The sequence below is a fragment of the Vicugna pacos genome, chromosome 33 (genome assembly GCF_048564905.1).
Source record: "Vicugna pacos chromosome 33, VicPac4, whole genome shotgun sequence".
In the NCBI taxonomy this organism is placed as follows: Eukaryota; Metazoa; Chordata; class Mammalia; order Artiodactyla; family Camelidae; genus Vicugna; species Vicugna pacos.
In genome coordinates, this window is record NC_133019.1 from 8,007,540 (window position 1) to 8,022,957 (window position 15,418).

Here is a 15,418-nt window from a genome sequence, read left to right on the forward strand (position 1 = left end):
GCCAGCCCTCGCACAGAGGGAATTCCATGCCTTCTGCCTTCTCTTCTGAAAGGGCTGATGCATATTTTGGCCAGGGCCACGTGCAGTGTGATTTGCTCCAGGGCTTCCTAACGAACCCCTTTCCCCCCAGTTCTGGACCATGCTTCCCCAGGACTGTGGCTCGCTTAGCTCTGCTGGATCCGAGGGTGGGAGGCTGTGGTTACCGTGGAGAGAGAAAAAGCTAGGGCGAAAAGCCGAGGGAAAGGCCATGGTGCCGAAACAGGTAGGAGCGCCCCGACCAGACCTGCTGCTTGACCGTCCTAACTGTCACTTCCAGGAACTGGATTGTCCGCAGGGTCGGTTCGGAGTTTCATCCAGACACAACCAGGCAGGGAGGGCGGAAGAGAGGAGAAAGGAGTAAGGAATAACGCGAATGTGAAAGAAATGGAGAGAGGAGATGGAAGAGGGAGAAATCGTTGATTTGTGCGAAACGGAAGCAGTGTGTGTGTGAGCGAGAAAAAGATGCTAGGGCGAAGTGCAGAGAAGGACGAAGTGAGGACGGAGACCGAGGAGACTGACAAGGCCTCATCCTCGCTGGTGGCTCGGGTGTCACCGGTTCTGCCCTACTGAATCGATCCCCCACCGCCCGCCGAGCACGACCCCCGGCCCCCGCGCGGCCGCCTCCCCTCCGCCTCCCTCCCGCGGGCCCGACCCCCGCCGCTCCCCGACCGGCGCCCCGCGCGCCCGGAGCGCAGGGAGGGAGGGAGCGAGCGGGCGAGGGACGGAGGGAGGGGCTGCCGGTGGGAGGCAACCATGTGGTTCCAGCTCACTCTATTTTTTTTCCCCCTCTCTCTTTCTTCACTCCTTTTTCTTTCCAAACAGGGAAAAGTGTTCCACGAAGCGGTAGCGTCTTCTCGCCTCGCCTTTTCCTCGCCGACCCGGGTCTCCGCTCCTGTCCGGGCGCGAGCCGGTGGGGCGCGGGGCAGGGGACGCAGGGACCCCAGAGCGGGGCTCGGGGCGCGGGGCCGCTCCCGCGCCCGCACATGGCTGCAGCCGCCCCGCGCGCACCCCGAGGCGCCGCGCCCAGCTCGCCCAGGGGCCCTCGGCTGCGCCCGGCTGTCCCGGAGCCAGGCAGCGGCTGAGCGGGAGGAGCCCGCGCCCCGGGATCGGGATGACCCTCCTCGTCCTGCTCGGACTAGGTGAGAGCCAAGGGGAGGGCGGAGGGCGGAGGGCCCGGGGTTCACACTGTCCCGCGCCCGGGGCTCGCCGGGGTCTCCGAACCGTTGTCTCCACGGGACCCCGGAGAGAGCCGGACTCCTCGGTCCCTGCCTCCGGACCACCGAGGAGCACATCTGGCAGCCGAGGGCCGCCCAGTCGGCCATCGAAAACGTTTCACACATCTGGGCCCCGGAGCAGGCTTGGGGGTGGGGGTGTTTCCTGGCCGAGTTGGCCGAGAACCGCTGGGTGTGGAGGGCCCTTTCTGGGGTGGTGTTTAGTTTCAGGAGGATCTGGGGAAACTGGAGAATTGGGGAAGAGAAGGTTTATTCAGGAATTTTCGTGCCAGGTTCCTGAGGTTTGGTGGGGGGAGCTTTTTTGTTTTAGACGCCTGGAGGGCCCAGATTAGAAACAGATGTGTTGGAGGGTAAGCAGCGGGAGGAGGGAGGAGGGCGGGAGCAGGAGAGGGGAAAGGGCAGAGCACCGGGAGAAGCTGGAAGGTGCAGAGGAGAAGCCAGCCTGCGAGGGAAGAAGAGGGGAAAGGGAAGGGCTGGAGGGAAAGAGAAAAGAGGGGGATGTGAAGCCGAGCAGCCAGACTGAGGGGGACTGAGGGAGGAGTGTGAAGCCGGAGAAAACCTGAGCAGAGGAGCAGAACAGAGGGAAACAGGTTCTGGGGCAGAGAGAAGTGTTGCCCGTGTGTCCCTTCTGGGTGTCACCCAGCCAGGACTCCTGAGGCCTCCCAGGCCCTAAGGCACAGACTCCCCCGGGGTTGGAGGCAGGGAGGTTTACAGGACAGGGCAGGACAGTGCGCATCAAGGATGTGTGCAGCCAGGAGCTGGCAGGAGGGAGACAGCTCCAACAGGAGATGCCAGGGCAGGGGAGACTAGCGGGGATCAGGGGGGAATGAGAAGTCATGCTAGGCACCAGGAAAACGGCTACACCTGGGGCCAGGACCAAATGTGAGCCCAAGTTCAGAAAACCAAAGAGCCAGAGGGCATGGCAGAGTGAATGCTGCCCTGGAGACCAGGCCAGTGGAGAACCAGTCCCGGTTTTGAACTGACTAGCTGGGTGACCTTGGATGGCTTACCCACCACCCAGGCCTTCGGTTTCCTTAGCTCCAAAACTAGCATACAATATGGTTCCTAAGTCTCTTCTACCTCTGACAGCCTAAAACACCTGGAGTGTGATGGGGGGCTGATGGGTAGAAAACCCCCAAACAGAAGTGAAGAGGTGCTAAGATATAGGTCTCTAGAACTCTGTCTCACTTTGAAACCTCTCAAACCAACTGGGCCTCCGGCCAATAATAACCCATCACCCAGGTTAGAGAAATAAAAGAGGTGGATTAGCCTAAACTCTTGCTCAAGTAGGACAGGTGAGGAGCCACTATTGTCTAAACTCTTTTAAATACCAGCCAAGTATTGCAGTACTGCTCCTGAGCACAGCGGGCATATCTGGGTGGCACCTTTGTCACCTATATGGCCCCTGCCCCTAAGCTACCAATTACCAGACATCAGGACTCAAACATCAGAGCAGCCTTATTAAAAACAGCTGGAACTCATTAAGTACTTCTCAGGCTGAGTGTGTTACATGGGCTGTCTTGTTAACTCATTTATTCTTTACTACAATGCTATTGGCCACCTAATATTATTATCCCCATTTTACAGATGAAGAAGTCAAGGTGTAAAGAGGTTGGGTAACTCGCTCAAAGCCAGATGCTCATAATTAGCAGAGATGGGATTGGAATGTAGGTTGTTTGCCTCCAGACATTGCTCGCTAATCCGCCATGTATACAGCCTTCTGGCACTGCAGGACTCTTACCGATGTTCTCTGCAGTGAAATCCATGTCAGTGTGATCCTGCCCTGAGGAAGGGGCCTGGGGAAGGGACACAAAACTGAGTGTTTGAGCACCTGCTCTATACCAGCCCCATTCTGGCACAGTTTCTGGTGGAAAGTGAACAGTGACTTTGGTCCACGTGGTCAGTTGAGATCAGCTGGCCTGGATGATGGTCAACCTCTTAGTCCATGAAAAGGAGGACCTGACCAAAACAAGGATCAAAAGATGTCCCTGATTTCCTGGCCCTTCCTGATTGAGTGCCTGCTATGTGTAATCATTCCTCTGGTGAGAAAACAATCTGTGGCGTTGATGCTCTGTCTTTCTCGTAGAAGCTGTCTCTCATGATTTTGGGGGGAGAGGGGGGTTGTGGGGGTTCGGTCTTCATAAAATTGTTACAAACCAGAGGCCACGTAGAATAGAAAAGGGGGACCACTCACTGACTTAGAATTCTGCAAAACTGGGTGTTCATCCTTCACACCTACTGTTAAGCTTCTGCCACACTGTTGACTTTGTTAGACTCATGATATCCCAGCTATCAATTGAATACAGTGTTTAAGGAAGAAGTCATAGAGGAGATGAGCTGCAGGATCAGGACGAGGGACAGGGTAGGAGACCTGAGATGAGGCTGGTGAGCCAGAGGCCAGCACCTGAGGGGAGAAACACTGAAGGAACTGACCTCCCTGCATGGGTCAGCAGCCCCTGTGGGCTGGATTAGCCTTATTTGCAAAGTGGTTTTGAGCCATGGGATACCTGGACATGCTTTAGCAAAGCCAGAAAGAAAGCCCTCAGAGTCGCCTAAATCCTAAAATCATCTCCTGCCTGCTCCCTGAAAGCAGCAGTTCCAGGGCTTCTTCTGAGCACTGCTGGCATGATCTCTGGCCTCTTTGTTTCTAGAGAAAGCACAGTAGTGAAGGGGAGTTGGGAGGGCTAAGAGTTCATAGTCTGAACAGTGATGGACCAGTTGACTCCTTGCTTTCTGGACCCACCAGTGAGGGTGAAATCAAATGTCCCGCCTCTCTGATGTGAATGAAGAAGGAATGCTCTGAGTTCTACAGAGGGAGGAGAAAGGAAGGGGACCTCGTGGGCTCCCCCAGCCCCTCCTCTGACCACCTCCCCTCCCCCCTCCCTAGATGCTCAGGTCCTCATTATCCCGCCTGAGCTTCTTCCTGGATTTCTGTGACAGCTGCCGGGTGGTCTCCTGCCCGAGCTGTTTCCTCGCCATGCTGCGTACCACTGCCGCCACCCGAGTAACCTAGTGAAACAGCTTGGGTGATGCAAAGAATTTGGATTAGGAATCTGGTGAGCTCTGTGTTCTTGTTCTGACTCCCTTGTCTGGAAAATGGGGGTGGAGAAATCTTGAATACAAAATTTCTCTAATTCCAGGGTCATAGTCTGTTCCTCCATAAACCTTTAGTAGTCTCCATTACTTACAATGTCAAGTACAAGCACTTCATCCTCATATTAAAGATTTTACACCATGTCACTCACAGCCCCCCTTTTCCCCACGCCTAGATGATTGTCCAGGAGACCTGGATTACTTCCTGTACTCTAAACATGCTGCATGACTCTCCACCCCTTCTGATCAAAATCCTGTTCATCCTCCAAGTTTCACCTCGAATACCACTTCCTCCATATGCCCGTCCACGATCTCACTGATGGAACGGACTTTCCTTCCTTTGAATTGCAATAGCCTTTCTATCATGCTACCTTGTATTTTAGTGATTCAAATGCTTATCCAACACCCCAGTTCAAGTGTTAGCTCCATGCCTCATTCATCGGTGTACCACTTTCAGAACCTTTCATAAAATAAAAGCTTGTGAACTATTAAGATAATTGGATTTTTGAAACATTTAAGGTCAAGAAAGGTGAACGATCTGGAGTGTTACTACTCTTTGACTGTAAGACAACACAATTGTGAGTCACCCAATTTTAACTCAGTTTACTTTTGTGTTTCTTTGTCCATTACTGCAAATACAAACAGTACTTTTTTTTTTAATTATACATAGAACATCACACGGACAGGAACCAGGTAATACATTTGTTAAACAAACGTACCTTGTTACAGCGAGAGTGTTAGTACCAGATTAATAGACTTCTTCATTGAAATTTTTGCCAGGATAGGGGAGGAGCTTTGTTTCCCAGAAAATGAGTTTGGGGAAGGCTTCAATACATAGTCCATTGGCCTGTGGTTTAATGACAGGTCTCAGTAGGATTTCATGTCCTTCCCTCATCTTCCCACGTTAGTGATGATAGTCATAATAAAAATACATTCCTGGTAGGCTGAGATCTTGTCTTATCCTGTTTTTGCCTTGTGCTCAGCTGGGCATTGTGCATGTGAGTATATTTCATGAACGTGCCTAATGATGATGAACTAGACAGACTTTCTAATTTTTAATTTTTTAATTTTATTTTTTGTTGAAGTGTAGTTGATTTACAGTGTTAGTTTCAGGTATACAGCAAAGCAATTCAGTTATACATACACACTTTTTTTTCAGATTCTTTTTCATTATATATTATTACAAGAAGTTGAATATAGTTGAATATAGAAGTGAATATGTGCTATACAATAGGTCCTTGTTGTCTATCTATTTTATGTACAGTAATGTGTACCTGTTAATCCCAAACTCCTAATTTATCCCACCCCTGCCCTTTCCCCTTCTGTAACCATAGTTTGTTTTCTGTGTCCAGAGACAGACATTTTTAAAAGGTAGAGTCAAAGATTGTCAGACATGGGGAAAAGCTAAGACACTATCTAAATCAGTGGTCCTTAAAATTTTAAATCCCAGACCTCTCTGAGAATCTGTTGAAAACCCTGAATCCAATTCTTAAAAGACACATACACATCAAATTTTCCTCTAACTTCTAGGGATTCATTGACCTCCTGATACTGTTCCTTGGAACCCAACTAAATCCTTGATCTAAACCTATCCCTTCTTCTATGATGAAGAAAGAACCAAAGTTCACAGAGATTTGGCTAAAGTTAAATAAGTAGCTTAGTAGAAGGGCCAAGACTAGACCTCTTAATTTCATAATCTGTCCTATCACACAGTCTCAAAATAGAAAAATCTCTCTCCCTCCTTTTCAGGTCACGTAGTTAAGCTCCAAGATCACAGTTGCTCTTCAGATGCTTCAGTTAAATGAGCTAAATGCTGAATAATTGGCATTGGCTTTTATGTTGAGAAATTGCCTGAAAATAGGGCAGATGTTGTAACATTTCAATTTAGCCATCATAACTGGAATTCCTGGGAAATTCTGTAGTATCTTGTATAATGTCTTGGTGTATTTGGGAAAAAGGGATTTTACTCAGTTTCCTAAAGCTGTAGGTGTGCCTATAAGGAATAAAATGGGAAATCAATAGCTCTAACTCCTTCATAATTTTACTGGGTTATTCTGGGCAAGACATACACTCAGAGCCTCAGTTTCTTCTGTAAATGAGCTTATTAGACTTGGGTTATCTCTATGTTTCCTTGTATCACTAACATTCTCTGGTTTTATACAACTGAGAATTTGCTGGCTGGCCTAGATGTGGTTGTGATCAGAACACATGGGTGTCGCCCTGTTTATCTGATTTTTTTCAGGCACTGTCCACCCATGGCAACTGGTAGCCCATGATTATGAATCCAGAAGGGCTGACTGCTTAAGGTGAAGAGAGCAGTCAGGACTCCGTCCTTGGTCTGCACTGAGGCTCTGCTGGCCAGGCAGCATCATTCAGGGTCAGCGTGGCTGGCCAGAGACCTCTGAAATACTCACCAAAAGGACCTCATCCTAGATAGAGTTACCCACAAAACAATCCCAAGCATGGACACCCAGGGTAGACTTCTGAGTAGGGAGTCTATTGTATGAAACTATTTGTAAGCATTAAGTATTTTCTTCAGTTTTTAAGATTAAGGCATAATTCATATACAATAAAGTGCACCCATTATGTGTGTGACTTAATGGCTTCCTTGCATGAGTTTGAACTTGTGGTTGGGTTTGGAAATGCGAACTGCATATTTTTAGCTCACCTGTAGCACCTGCGAGAGGACTATGGCTAGGATGATGATGACAGTAGAATTTACTTCTAACATCTGTACATTGTTTCACAGGTTACAAAATACTAACATAGCTTATCTTCAAATCACTCTTTGAGAGTACATGCCATTATTACGCCATTTTACAGATAAATAAACTGAGGCCTAGAGAAATAAAGGGAGTTTCTCAAGATTACCCTCTTAGTAAACAGCTGAGCCAGGACACCAACCCAGCATTTTGGAATTGCTTTCCAGTTATCAGGAGGCAAATAGTTATTCTGAAATCAAGGCTTCTGTGTTACCAGGAAGAGAGGGTCTCAGGCTGAAGCAAGGCTTCATTTACAAGATGCCAAACGAAATCCCACAGTGGAAAATTCAGTTAGAACATTTATCACCCACCCCTCCCCCGCCCACTCCATTCAAATGGTTAGGAAATGGTTTGTTTGGGTTAATGTCTCTTGTTTGTAACCCAGAATTACTACCTTACGTCGTGCATGGATTATTAGTTCCATCTACTTAATTAGAAGATCCGTGCGGTTCTCAGGGTTACTGTTGTGGAGACCTCGCCGTGCTTTGGGGTCAGACTCAGGAGCGCCTAACTAGCACCCAGACCTGAGGCTGTGGGTGGTGAGGTGTATGATTGGCTATGACTTACCCTATATGTTGCTTTTTCTTGCCAAATTCCTCTTTTAAACAGTTTTGACTGCTTTGCTTCCCCTCAGCAGAGAATAGTGCAGACTAACCCCCCCCCGCAAAAAAAATTCTGGTTATCTGAGCTTCCTCACTGTCTAGATTCTGGGAAAATAAGTTTGGTACCCTATTGACCAGAATGGGGAAGAACGCTGAAATCAAATGACCTCTGTTTTGTGAGTGGCAGTAGTTGGACCACGGTGTGTGGAGCCTCAGCCAGAGTCTGGTGGTGATGAGACTGTGGGCTGCTTTGTTCAGCAAAAAGCCGGGGAGAGAGTGCTTCCTCTGTGGCCACGGTGAGAGAGGAAAACCGGCCGTGGTCCTCCGTCCTCCAGTGCTGGTGTGGTTTCATGGGAGGTTTATCTGAAGCCAGTGGCAAGGGGATGGGGAGAGCTCAGGTCACAGAAGGTGACAGAGGAGACAAAAGGGGAGCAGGAGGGAGAAGAAGGCATAGAAATAACAACAGCAGAGGATGCCAGAGCTCAATGCCCAGCCCTCTCGGTGTTTACAGAGCAGCCTCTCTGAGCTCGTTCTACTTGTCGGAGGAGCTTCCTGCAGCACGCCTGTGTGGACCATAACATCCATCTTCGACTTCATCCACACACCCTCACTCACAAAATGAGCAGAGGAGGGAGGCTGTATTTCAGGCCCCGAACTAGGTCGGCTCTGAGACTCCAGGGACACAAAACACTGTTTCTACCATCTGAGAACTCAGCCCAGAGGGGCGACACAGTCGTAAACAAGGAATTACAGATAGATGTAGGCGCTGTCTTCTAGGAAAGTACCGAGGTTTCTAGGAGTCCCCAGGAAGAAGCAGCTCAGTCCTGTGCTATTGCATAGAGACAGAGTGTTTCTTTCCCTGTGGGTCTTCGGGGCCGTGGCTGATGCTCCCCTGTCGCTCGCAGCGCCTGCACATTAGTGGGGCTGGTGGGCTGATGGCTGACCCTCCATCATTAGAAAGGACAGATTCAGCGGGGCATTCAGTCTAGTGCTTCCTGGAGGGACTGACTCTCCCGATGGCCTTACCTATTGAAAGTTATAGGTCATTTTTCATCACAACCTGCCAGTTACGTAGCTCCCTCTATTTCTTCATCCCTCACGGGATGTAAAAGAAAGAAAAACATCCCAGTGAATTTGGAGCTCTTAATTAAGAACAGGGGTCTGTTCATCTGCGGTTCTAATAGTATTTGTCCACATGGAAGGCGAATAGGATCAAGCCAAGAAGGAATTTTTTTGTTCCAGAAGAAATCCATGGTATTGAACAGACTCCGCCCCTGACACAGCCTTGCTCCTTTTCTTCTTGCTGGGAGGGTGGGGGGTGTCAAATCCCAGAGAGGGAAATTGCTCTGCGACTTCATTGTTTAAATTTAGGTTTGGGTTTGTGGGGATCATTCAGACTCGGAGCAATAAGCCTTCTAACCCAGCCTCTGTCACTTCTCATTACTTCCAGTGACAGTTCCAATTATTTCCAATCACTCTTCAAGGGAAGAGTCAGGGAAGTCACATAAGGCTTCCCTGTAGATCAGCAGTGTCACAACTTCTGCAAGAGCCTGGCCCTGGGGGCCTCAGAAACTGCTCTGAAGCCTGGCCGGGCCACTTCATAACCAGGTGACCTTGGGCAGGTTCCTTCACCTTCCTGACCTTAGTCTTCTCACCAGTCATTGCATCTAATAACAGTGCATAGGTTTGTGGTGAGAATTAAATGGGGCTGTACATATAAAGAATTGTAGCATCCTGCTTGGGACATGATCAATCAACTTAATAAATGGAGGATGTATTTACCATGACTGTGCTTGCTGGGAGAGCCTCAGCCTGTGGATATTTGAAGGATCTGCTTGAAGTCAGCTGACACCAGACCAGCAGGGCTCCAGCCACTGCTGGCCCTCCACCCTGCAGCTGAGTCCCCAGATGTTCTTCTGGGAATGTCGCTCTGCTCCAGGACCCCAAGAGGTGCATAGACCACCTGCCTTCCTCAACTGCTTGTAGACAGTTCCTCTGGGAGAGTAACTTTTTGTGTTATTTAGCCCCGGGCAAGAGGTGCCCTTCCTTCCGCTGCTCTGCAGACTGTCTGCAGGTTGCTGAACCAGCATCACAGGGTGTCGGCCTTCTCCTCCCCTGCTCTGCCTTCCCTGGCTCTCCACCACACACTCCCCAAAGCCCGTGTTGGCTTGGGCTGCCCAGCCTGGGCAAACGCTGAGTGACTTATTTCACCTACTATGTACCAGGCATCGTGCTGGAGACTTTATTCATATAAGGAATTTCTGGCATCCTCACAACAACGGGTGCTTATTAGCCTGGGATTATTATAAACCTGGGGTTGTTATCACTATTTGGGGTCAGAACAGTGAGACTAAAGAGGTAAGGTGTTCTGTCGTAGGCTGTACGGCTTGAATAGAGCAAAACGGGAGACCAGAACTGAGTGCGTCTTTTGCTTAGCACTGATCTGGGGAAGATGGGAGTGAAGAGATGGATGGATGACATACTTATGAGGACACACGGAGGAGGGACCACTCAGGGACCAAGACCCTACCCCCGTCTTTGAGGATTTGGCCCAAGAAGGAGGTGCAGGGCCTGGCATCCTCCACTTTTTGTCCTGACTGCAGTTAGGTCCAGTGAGCCTAACACCCCCATTCCAGACGTGCTTAATTCTATTTCCTGTTTAAATTTGGGAGGAAAGGAAAACCTCAAGGTGGAAAGAAAAATGACTGTTCTTTTCCACTGACCTGAGCAGCAAAGAGTGTGATTTCCCTCCCTGTTCAGCAGGGCTAAAGTGGGTGTCCCAGATTTCCACAGACCCAGAATTCCCCCTCAGAAGGATTCTTGGGCCAGGCAGGTAGAGGCTGGGTTTCCAGAGGAGGCCTGGTCCCCATCTGCTTTCCTAGGCTGGAGTGCCATCCGCCACCCGCTCCAGCCAATAGCCAAGGGCAGGCGCCCGCCCTCCGGCCTCTCCACCCTCAGAGGAGGAGAACTGGAAACGGGGCCACCTCTCCGCAGCCACCGTCTCTGCTCTGCTGCCCCTCACTCCCTGTTCCCGGAGTCCTGCAGCTTCCCAAGCCCCGAGGAATCCAGTGACCGTCCCTCACATGCCTGCCACCTGAGCCCCACCTTCTCCTTGCTGTTCCTCTCTCTCTCTCTCTCTCTGGGCCCAGGATGGCCTCTCTCGGATCTGGCACTTAATGAGGCAGAGAGAGACAAACAGGAGAGACAGAGAGATAGAGAGGCAGAAACAGACACACACAAAGAGACAGTCACACACATACAGAGATAAAGAGACAGACAGAAAGAGATAAACAGAGACAAAGAGAGGGAGAGAGAGACACACACACAGACAGACAGACAGACAAAGGGGCAGAGAGGGAGGAAGAACAGGCAAGTGTGAACTCTGTAAAGCTCATCTTTCCTGCATCATTGCCTCTTTTCCTCCCTATGCCGCCTCCCACTTCTCCCAATTCACACCCCAACCTCTGCGAAGAGGGAGGTTTTGCTCTCAGCTGATCCCAAGCTAATGGAGGTGCTCTGCCCCGACCCGTCTGCCCTCCGGCCTCCCAGCTGGAAGGCAACCCCCTCCTTACGTCGCTTACGTCAGTTTACGTCTCCCAGCTCGACTGTAATCCCTCCTTACGTCCCTTACGTCAGCTACGTCCTCTTGCGTCACGTCTCTTTCCGCCGGGTTGCCGCTTCGGCCTGTCTCCCTGCCCAGCGGCCACCCGTCCTTGAAGGCCGCGGGCTCGGCCAAGGCTCCCGGACCCCGCCGGAGCCTGCCGGCGGCGGGAGAGCGCGGCTGCCCGGCTGCCGCCCACCGCGCGTTCGCGCCTTTGGACCTGCGTATGTCACCTTCTCTCTAGCCTCGGGTTCTCTGTCCTTCCTGGGTGACGGCGAGCAGGGGACAGTATCCTATTGTCTGGAATACCAGGCCCCGTGGTGACACACAGTAGGACACTTGAAGAATGGATGAATGAGTGAACAAACGAGCAAACTGATGACTGATCACGTTAACGAATGCAAGCTTATAAAAGTAAAGGGAATACCTCCTTACTAGACTTCCGAGTACCTGTTACCTCTCCCTGGAGTATCTTTAATGGGGACTCTTTATCATCAAAAGACCAAAACAAGAAATGGCAATTTTAGTCACGGAATGGAAGATGGTGGAAATATTTGCAGGCAGAGAGGCCTGTCCAGCACGCCTTGAAATCCTACCACCGGGCAGCCAACCACAGTAGTGTCTCCCAGAAAAGAACTGCCACCCCTCACCCCACCCCGTGGTCGTAGCGGGTGGTTAGGGGTGAGCAGTGAACAGGCCCATGGATGGGAGGCACCCTGCCTTCCTGACACCCTCTGCTTTAGGCCTGGTCCTGGGGCACCTGTAGCAAGCAGTTCAGCCCTTTTAGACTTTGGTGACTTCGTTCACATGTACTGATTTTCAGGGCATGTGGCCTCTCCTCCCAGCACATTATGAACTTTAGCTTCACTAGTGGACGAGGCCAACCAGCCTGCTGACTGACTCCGCCCCTGGCCCTCGTTAGGTCCCCTGGGGGTGAATGGCAAGTTAGGGGCTCCTTGCCTGGCACGTGGAGTCAAAGATCCTCTCCTCCTCCTCCCTCTGTCTTCCCTCTGTCTGGGATGATTCACCCTGCATGAAAGTCACCAACTCCACCGCAGGATGAGCGGAGGAAACACAATTCCAAGATTACAGAGTGTTGGAATTTAAAAAATACTGCTTCCAGGCTTAGTGCTCATGTGTACGTTAGTCCACTCAATCTTCATGACAACTTTGTGAGGCAGGTATTGTCAGCCTCCGTGTATTGAAAAGGATCAGAAAAGTTAAGACATTTTCCTCATGTTGCACAGCTAGTTAGTAGTAGAATCAAAACAAGAAGCCAGATCTTCTGGCTCCCAGACTGTTTGTTGCTCATCCCCCTTCCACACTGGACCAGGAGCCCTCAAGTGTGGCAGCAGCTCTCAGCAGGGCTCCTCACTGGCTTCCACCCTCTGGTGTCTTGTTGCCACTCCAGCTCATCGAGTAGGCACTGAATGGGCTTCCTTTGAAAGGTCGTGGCCGGATATGGCTGCTCTCTGCTCATGGAAAGCTTGTGATTTGTCTGATAGGTAAAGTGACCAACCGTCCTGATTTGCCCAGGACTGGAGAGGGAGTGGGGTGAATCTCAGGACATGGAACAGAGGATATTCAGTGCTAAAACCCAGACAGTCCTGAGAAAACCATTCGCTTGGTCACCTGAGGAGTAGAGTCTGTCACCACTTGAAGTGTGGTCCTCAGACAAGCAGCAGTGGTAGCACGGGGAGCTTGCTAGAAACGCAGCATCTCAGGCCCCGCCCCAGGCCCCGCTCCAGACCCACTGAACCAGCATTTGCAAGATCCCCACAGAACACGAGACAAATCTGAGAGCTCCAGAGCGGGACCTGAGGCACCTTTGGCAGGAGCTGGGGACATGGAAGACCCACACCTGAATTCCCTGAGCTGGGACTGTCACCTGTTGTAACCTCAGGTGATATGCATTGACTCAGGCTTAGAGGCTGAGGAAGAGAGGAGTTAAAGGTCCTTATTTGACCCCACTGGGGTGAAGGGCTGGAGGGCGTCTTGATGCCGTGTGGGCACGAAGTGATCACAGGTAAGCTTTTCAGTCTGGCCTTGAAATGATGATGTTGTTATAAGGGTGCTGAAGTTTCTTGGATTCGCTTTCCCTTTTACTGGAGCAAGACTGGAGCAGGACAGGGTATGTGCGGGGCAGCAGCGGGCTATGCTCCTGGGGCCTGGGGACACCAGAAGTAGGGCACAGAGGGCGAAGCAGTTGATAGGGCCATGCTTGCCAAAGGGCAGACTTACTGAAGGAATAAGGCGGCTGTTCAGGCGGTATTCCACACCTGCGTGTTTTCCTGTGTGATGCCTGGCTCCCCGTCACAGGAACCTAACCCAGCTCGGCAAACAAGTTGTCAGTGGTGCCCCGGCCCTTCCTCCCCTGCTGGGAGCCCTTCGCTTGGACATGCGCAGGAGTCACTGAACCTGTGCTGCTGTCAGGAGGGGCCGGCCAGCTCCACATAGGCTTCCCTGGCTCCATTAAGACTTGGCTTATCTCAGAGTAAACCTGGGTCAAAGCAGCTGTGCCGTCCTTTGAGTGATGCTGGTGGTGTGTCCTCCTCTGTTTGTCTTTTTGCTCTCAAACCTAACTGTCGCATGTTAAAATCACAGGCACCAGGCAAGGTACGAGGAGACACTTGTATGTCTGGGGTGGGAGAGCCGCCTCAAACTAGAAGAAGCATAACCCACATTTGTCAACTTTCTCTCTGTTCCAAGTCACATGCCCAGTAAGGACTCCGAAATAAGGACAGCCCAAGGGAGGGGATGACAGGCAGGCCTGGAGATGGATGTGTTCATCCGTTCAGTGAGAGCTGTTTCAGACAAAGCTGATTTCTGCTGTGATGTTAATCCCATCCTGACAACCAAGAAATCAGACCATCGCTTTTCTCGTAATAGGGAGAGATGTCTCTGATCCAGGTTGGTTTAGTAACAATTCCATCTGTGGGTGGTGTTTTCCCTGGGATCTCCAAGGGCTTGTTTGTGGGTGGATTTTGTAAGAAGATAACAGATTTCCATTATGGAGCAATTCCTGTGCTCTGGGGACTGTGGGTGGAGATAGTGTCATGGGGGAGCCAAGACCCTACTCAGCACAGTCTGCTCGGGGGACCAGCCTGACCCAGGAGAAAGGACATGGTGAACGGTGGCAGACAGAAGGTATTAAATGCCAAAATGTTTGGTGCGGACAGGAAGTGAGATGCAGGTTTCAGGAAAGGACAGTGGTTAAGGTGTGAGATCTTCCTTCGGCTAACAGTGGAGCGGGAGTATGTGTCATGTGAGGTGAGGGGGCAGGAGCCTGGAGACGCCGAGCTGGAGCGTGGGGGCGGGGAGGACCACGGAGTTGATTGTGAAATTGGTATCCAGCCTCACTCTGGAAATTACGCACACTCATAGTTTACAGGCCAGTTTGGGGACCTACCCCCTGCGGTCTTGGGCAACTCACTCTCTGGGTCTCAGTGGTCACCCAGCACAAGGAAAGGTTGGAGGGGGCAATTTCTAGGGCCTTTCGCTGCACAGCAGGAGGGCTCTGCCGTGTTCCTTAGGGGGAGGCGGCAGGCACAGTGCACAGTGACCCCTTGTTGTCCTTCTGTGCAGGCAGTGTGAGCTGGTGCTGTCCTGTACCCTCCACCCCAGCTTCCCCAGCTCGGCCCCCACTGCTGTCCGTGGCACTAGAATAGTCCCACACAGCCTGACCTGCCCAAGCCTCTGCCCCTGAAGATGCCAAAGTCACTCCAATCCCACAGGCTTTGCACGAGTCTCCCCCTCGCCTAGAGTGGTCTCTCCCTGGTCTTCGCAAAGCTGGCTCTTGCCTTACAAATTTCAGTGCGAATAGTGAGACCCTTCCTGAGCTCCACCCAGCCTCCCCTCTAACCAGAGCCGCAGCCTAGTCACCTCACATCACCCTGCTATGTTTTCTTCCTAACGTTTGTCACGATCTGAAATGTTCTTTTTACCTCTGCTCATCACTTGTCTATTGTCTGTTTACAAGAGTCAGGGTTTTGTCTGTATCACTGACATCTATATCCTCCATGTGAACAGTGCCTGACACAGAAGTAGATGCTCAGTAAAGAGATAATGAATAAACATGTATGCTTTTTC

General features: G+C 51.0%; 1 protein-coding gene across 3 annotated transcripts in view; it reads left to right on the forward strand.

The window, feature by feature from the left end:
• Nucleotides 1-321: 321 nt before the first annotated feature.
• The window catches only part of CLMP (CXADR like membrane protein), a 77,977-nt gene continuing 62,880 nt past the window's right edge, over nucleotides 322-15,418 (forward strand). Inside the window, exons 1-2 of one of the 3 annotated variants that reach the window (XM_072954046.1) lie at nucleotides 322-396; nucleotides 862-1,178. In XM_072954046.1, coding sequence (XP_072810147.1) covers nucleotides 1,151-1,178 — 28 coding nt within the window. In that variant the 5' untranslated portion in view covers nucleotides 322-396; nucleotides 862-1,150. Of the gene's footprint in view, nucleotides 397-814; nucleotides 1,179-11,479; nucleotides 13,356-15,418 lie in introns of those variants that run through there. The other 2 variants (XM_015244077.3, XM_072954047.1) reach the window with 2 other exon arrangements.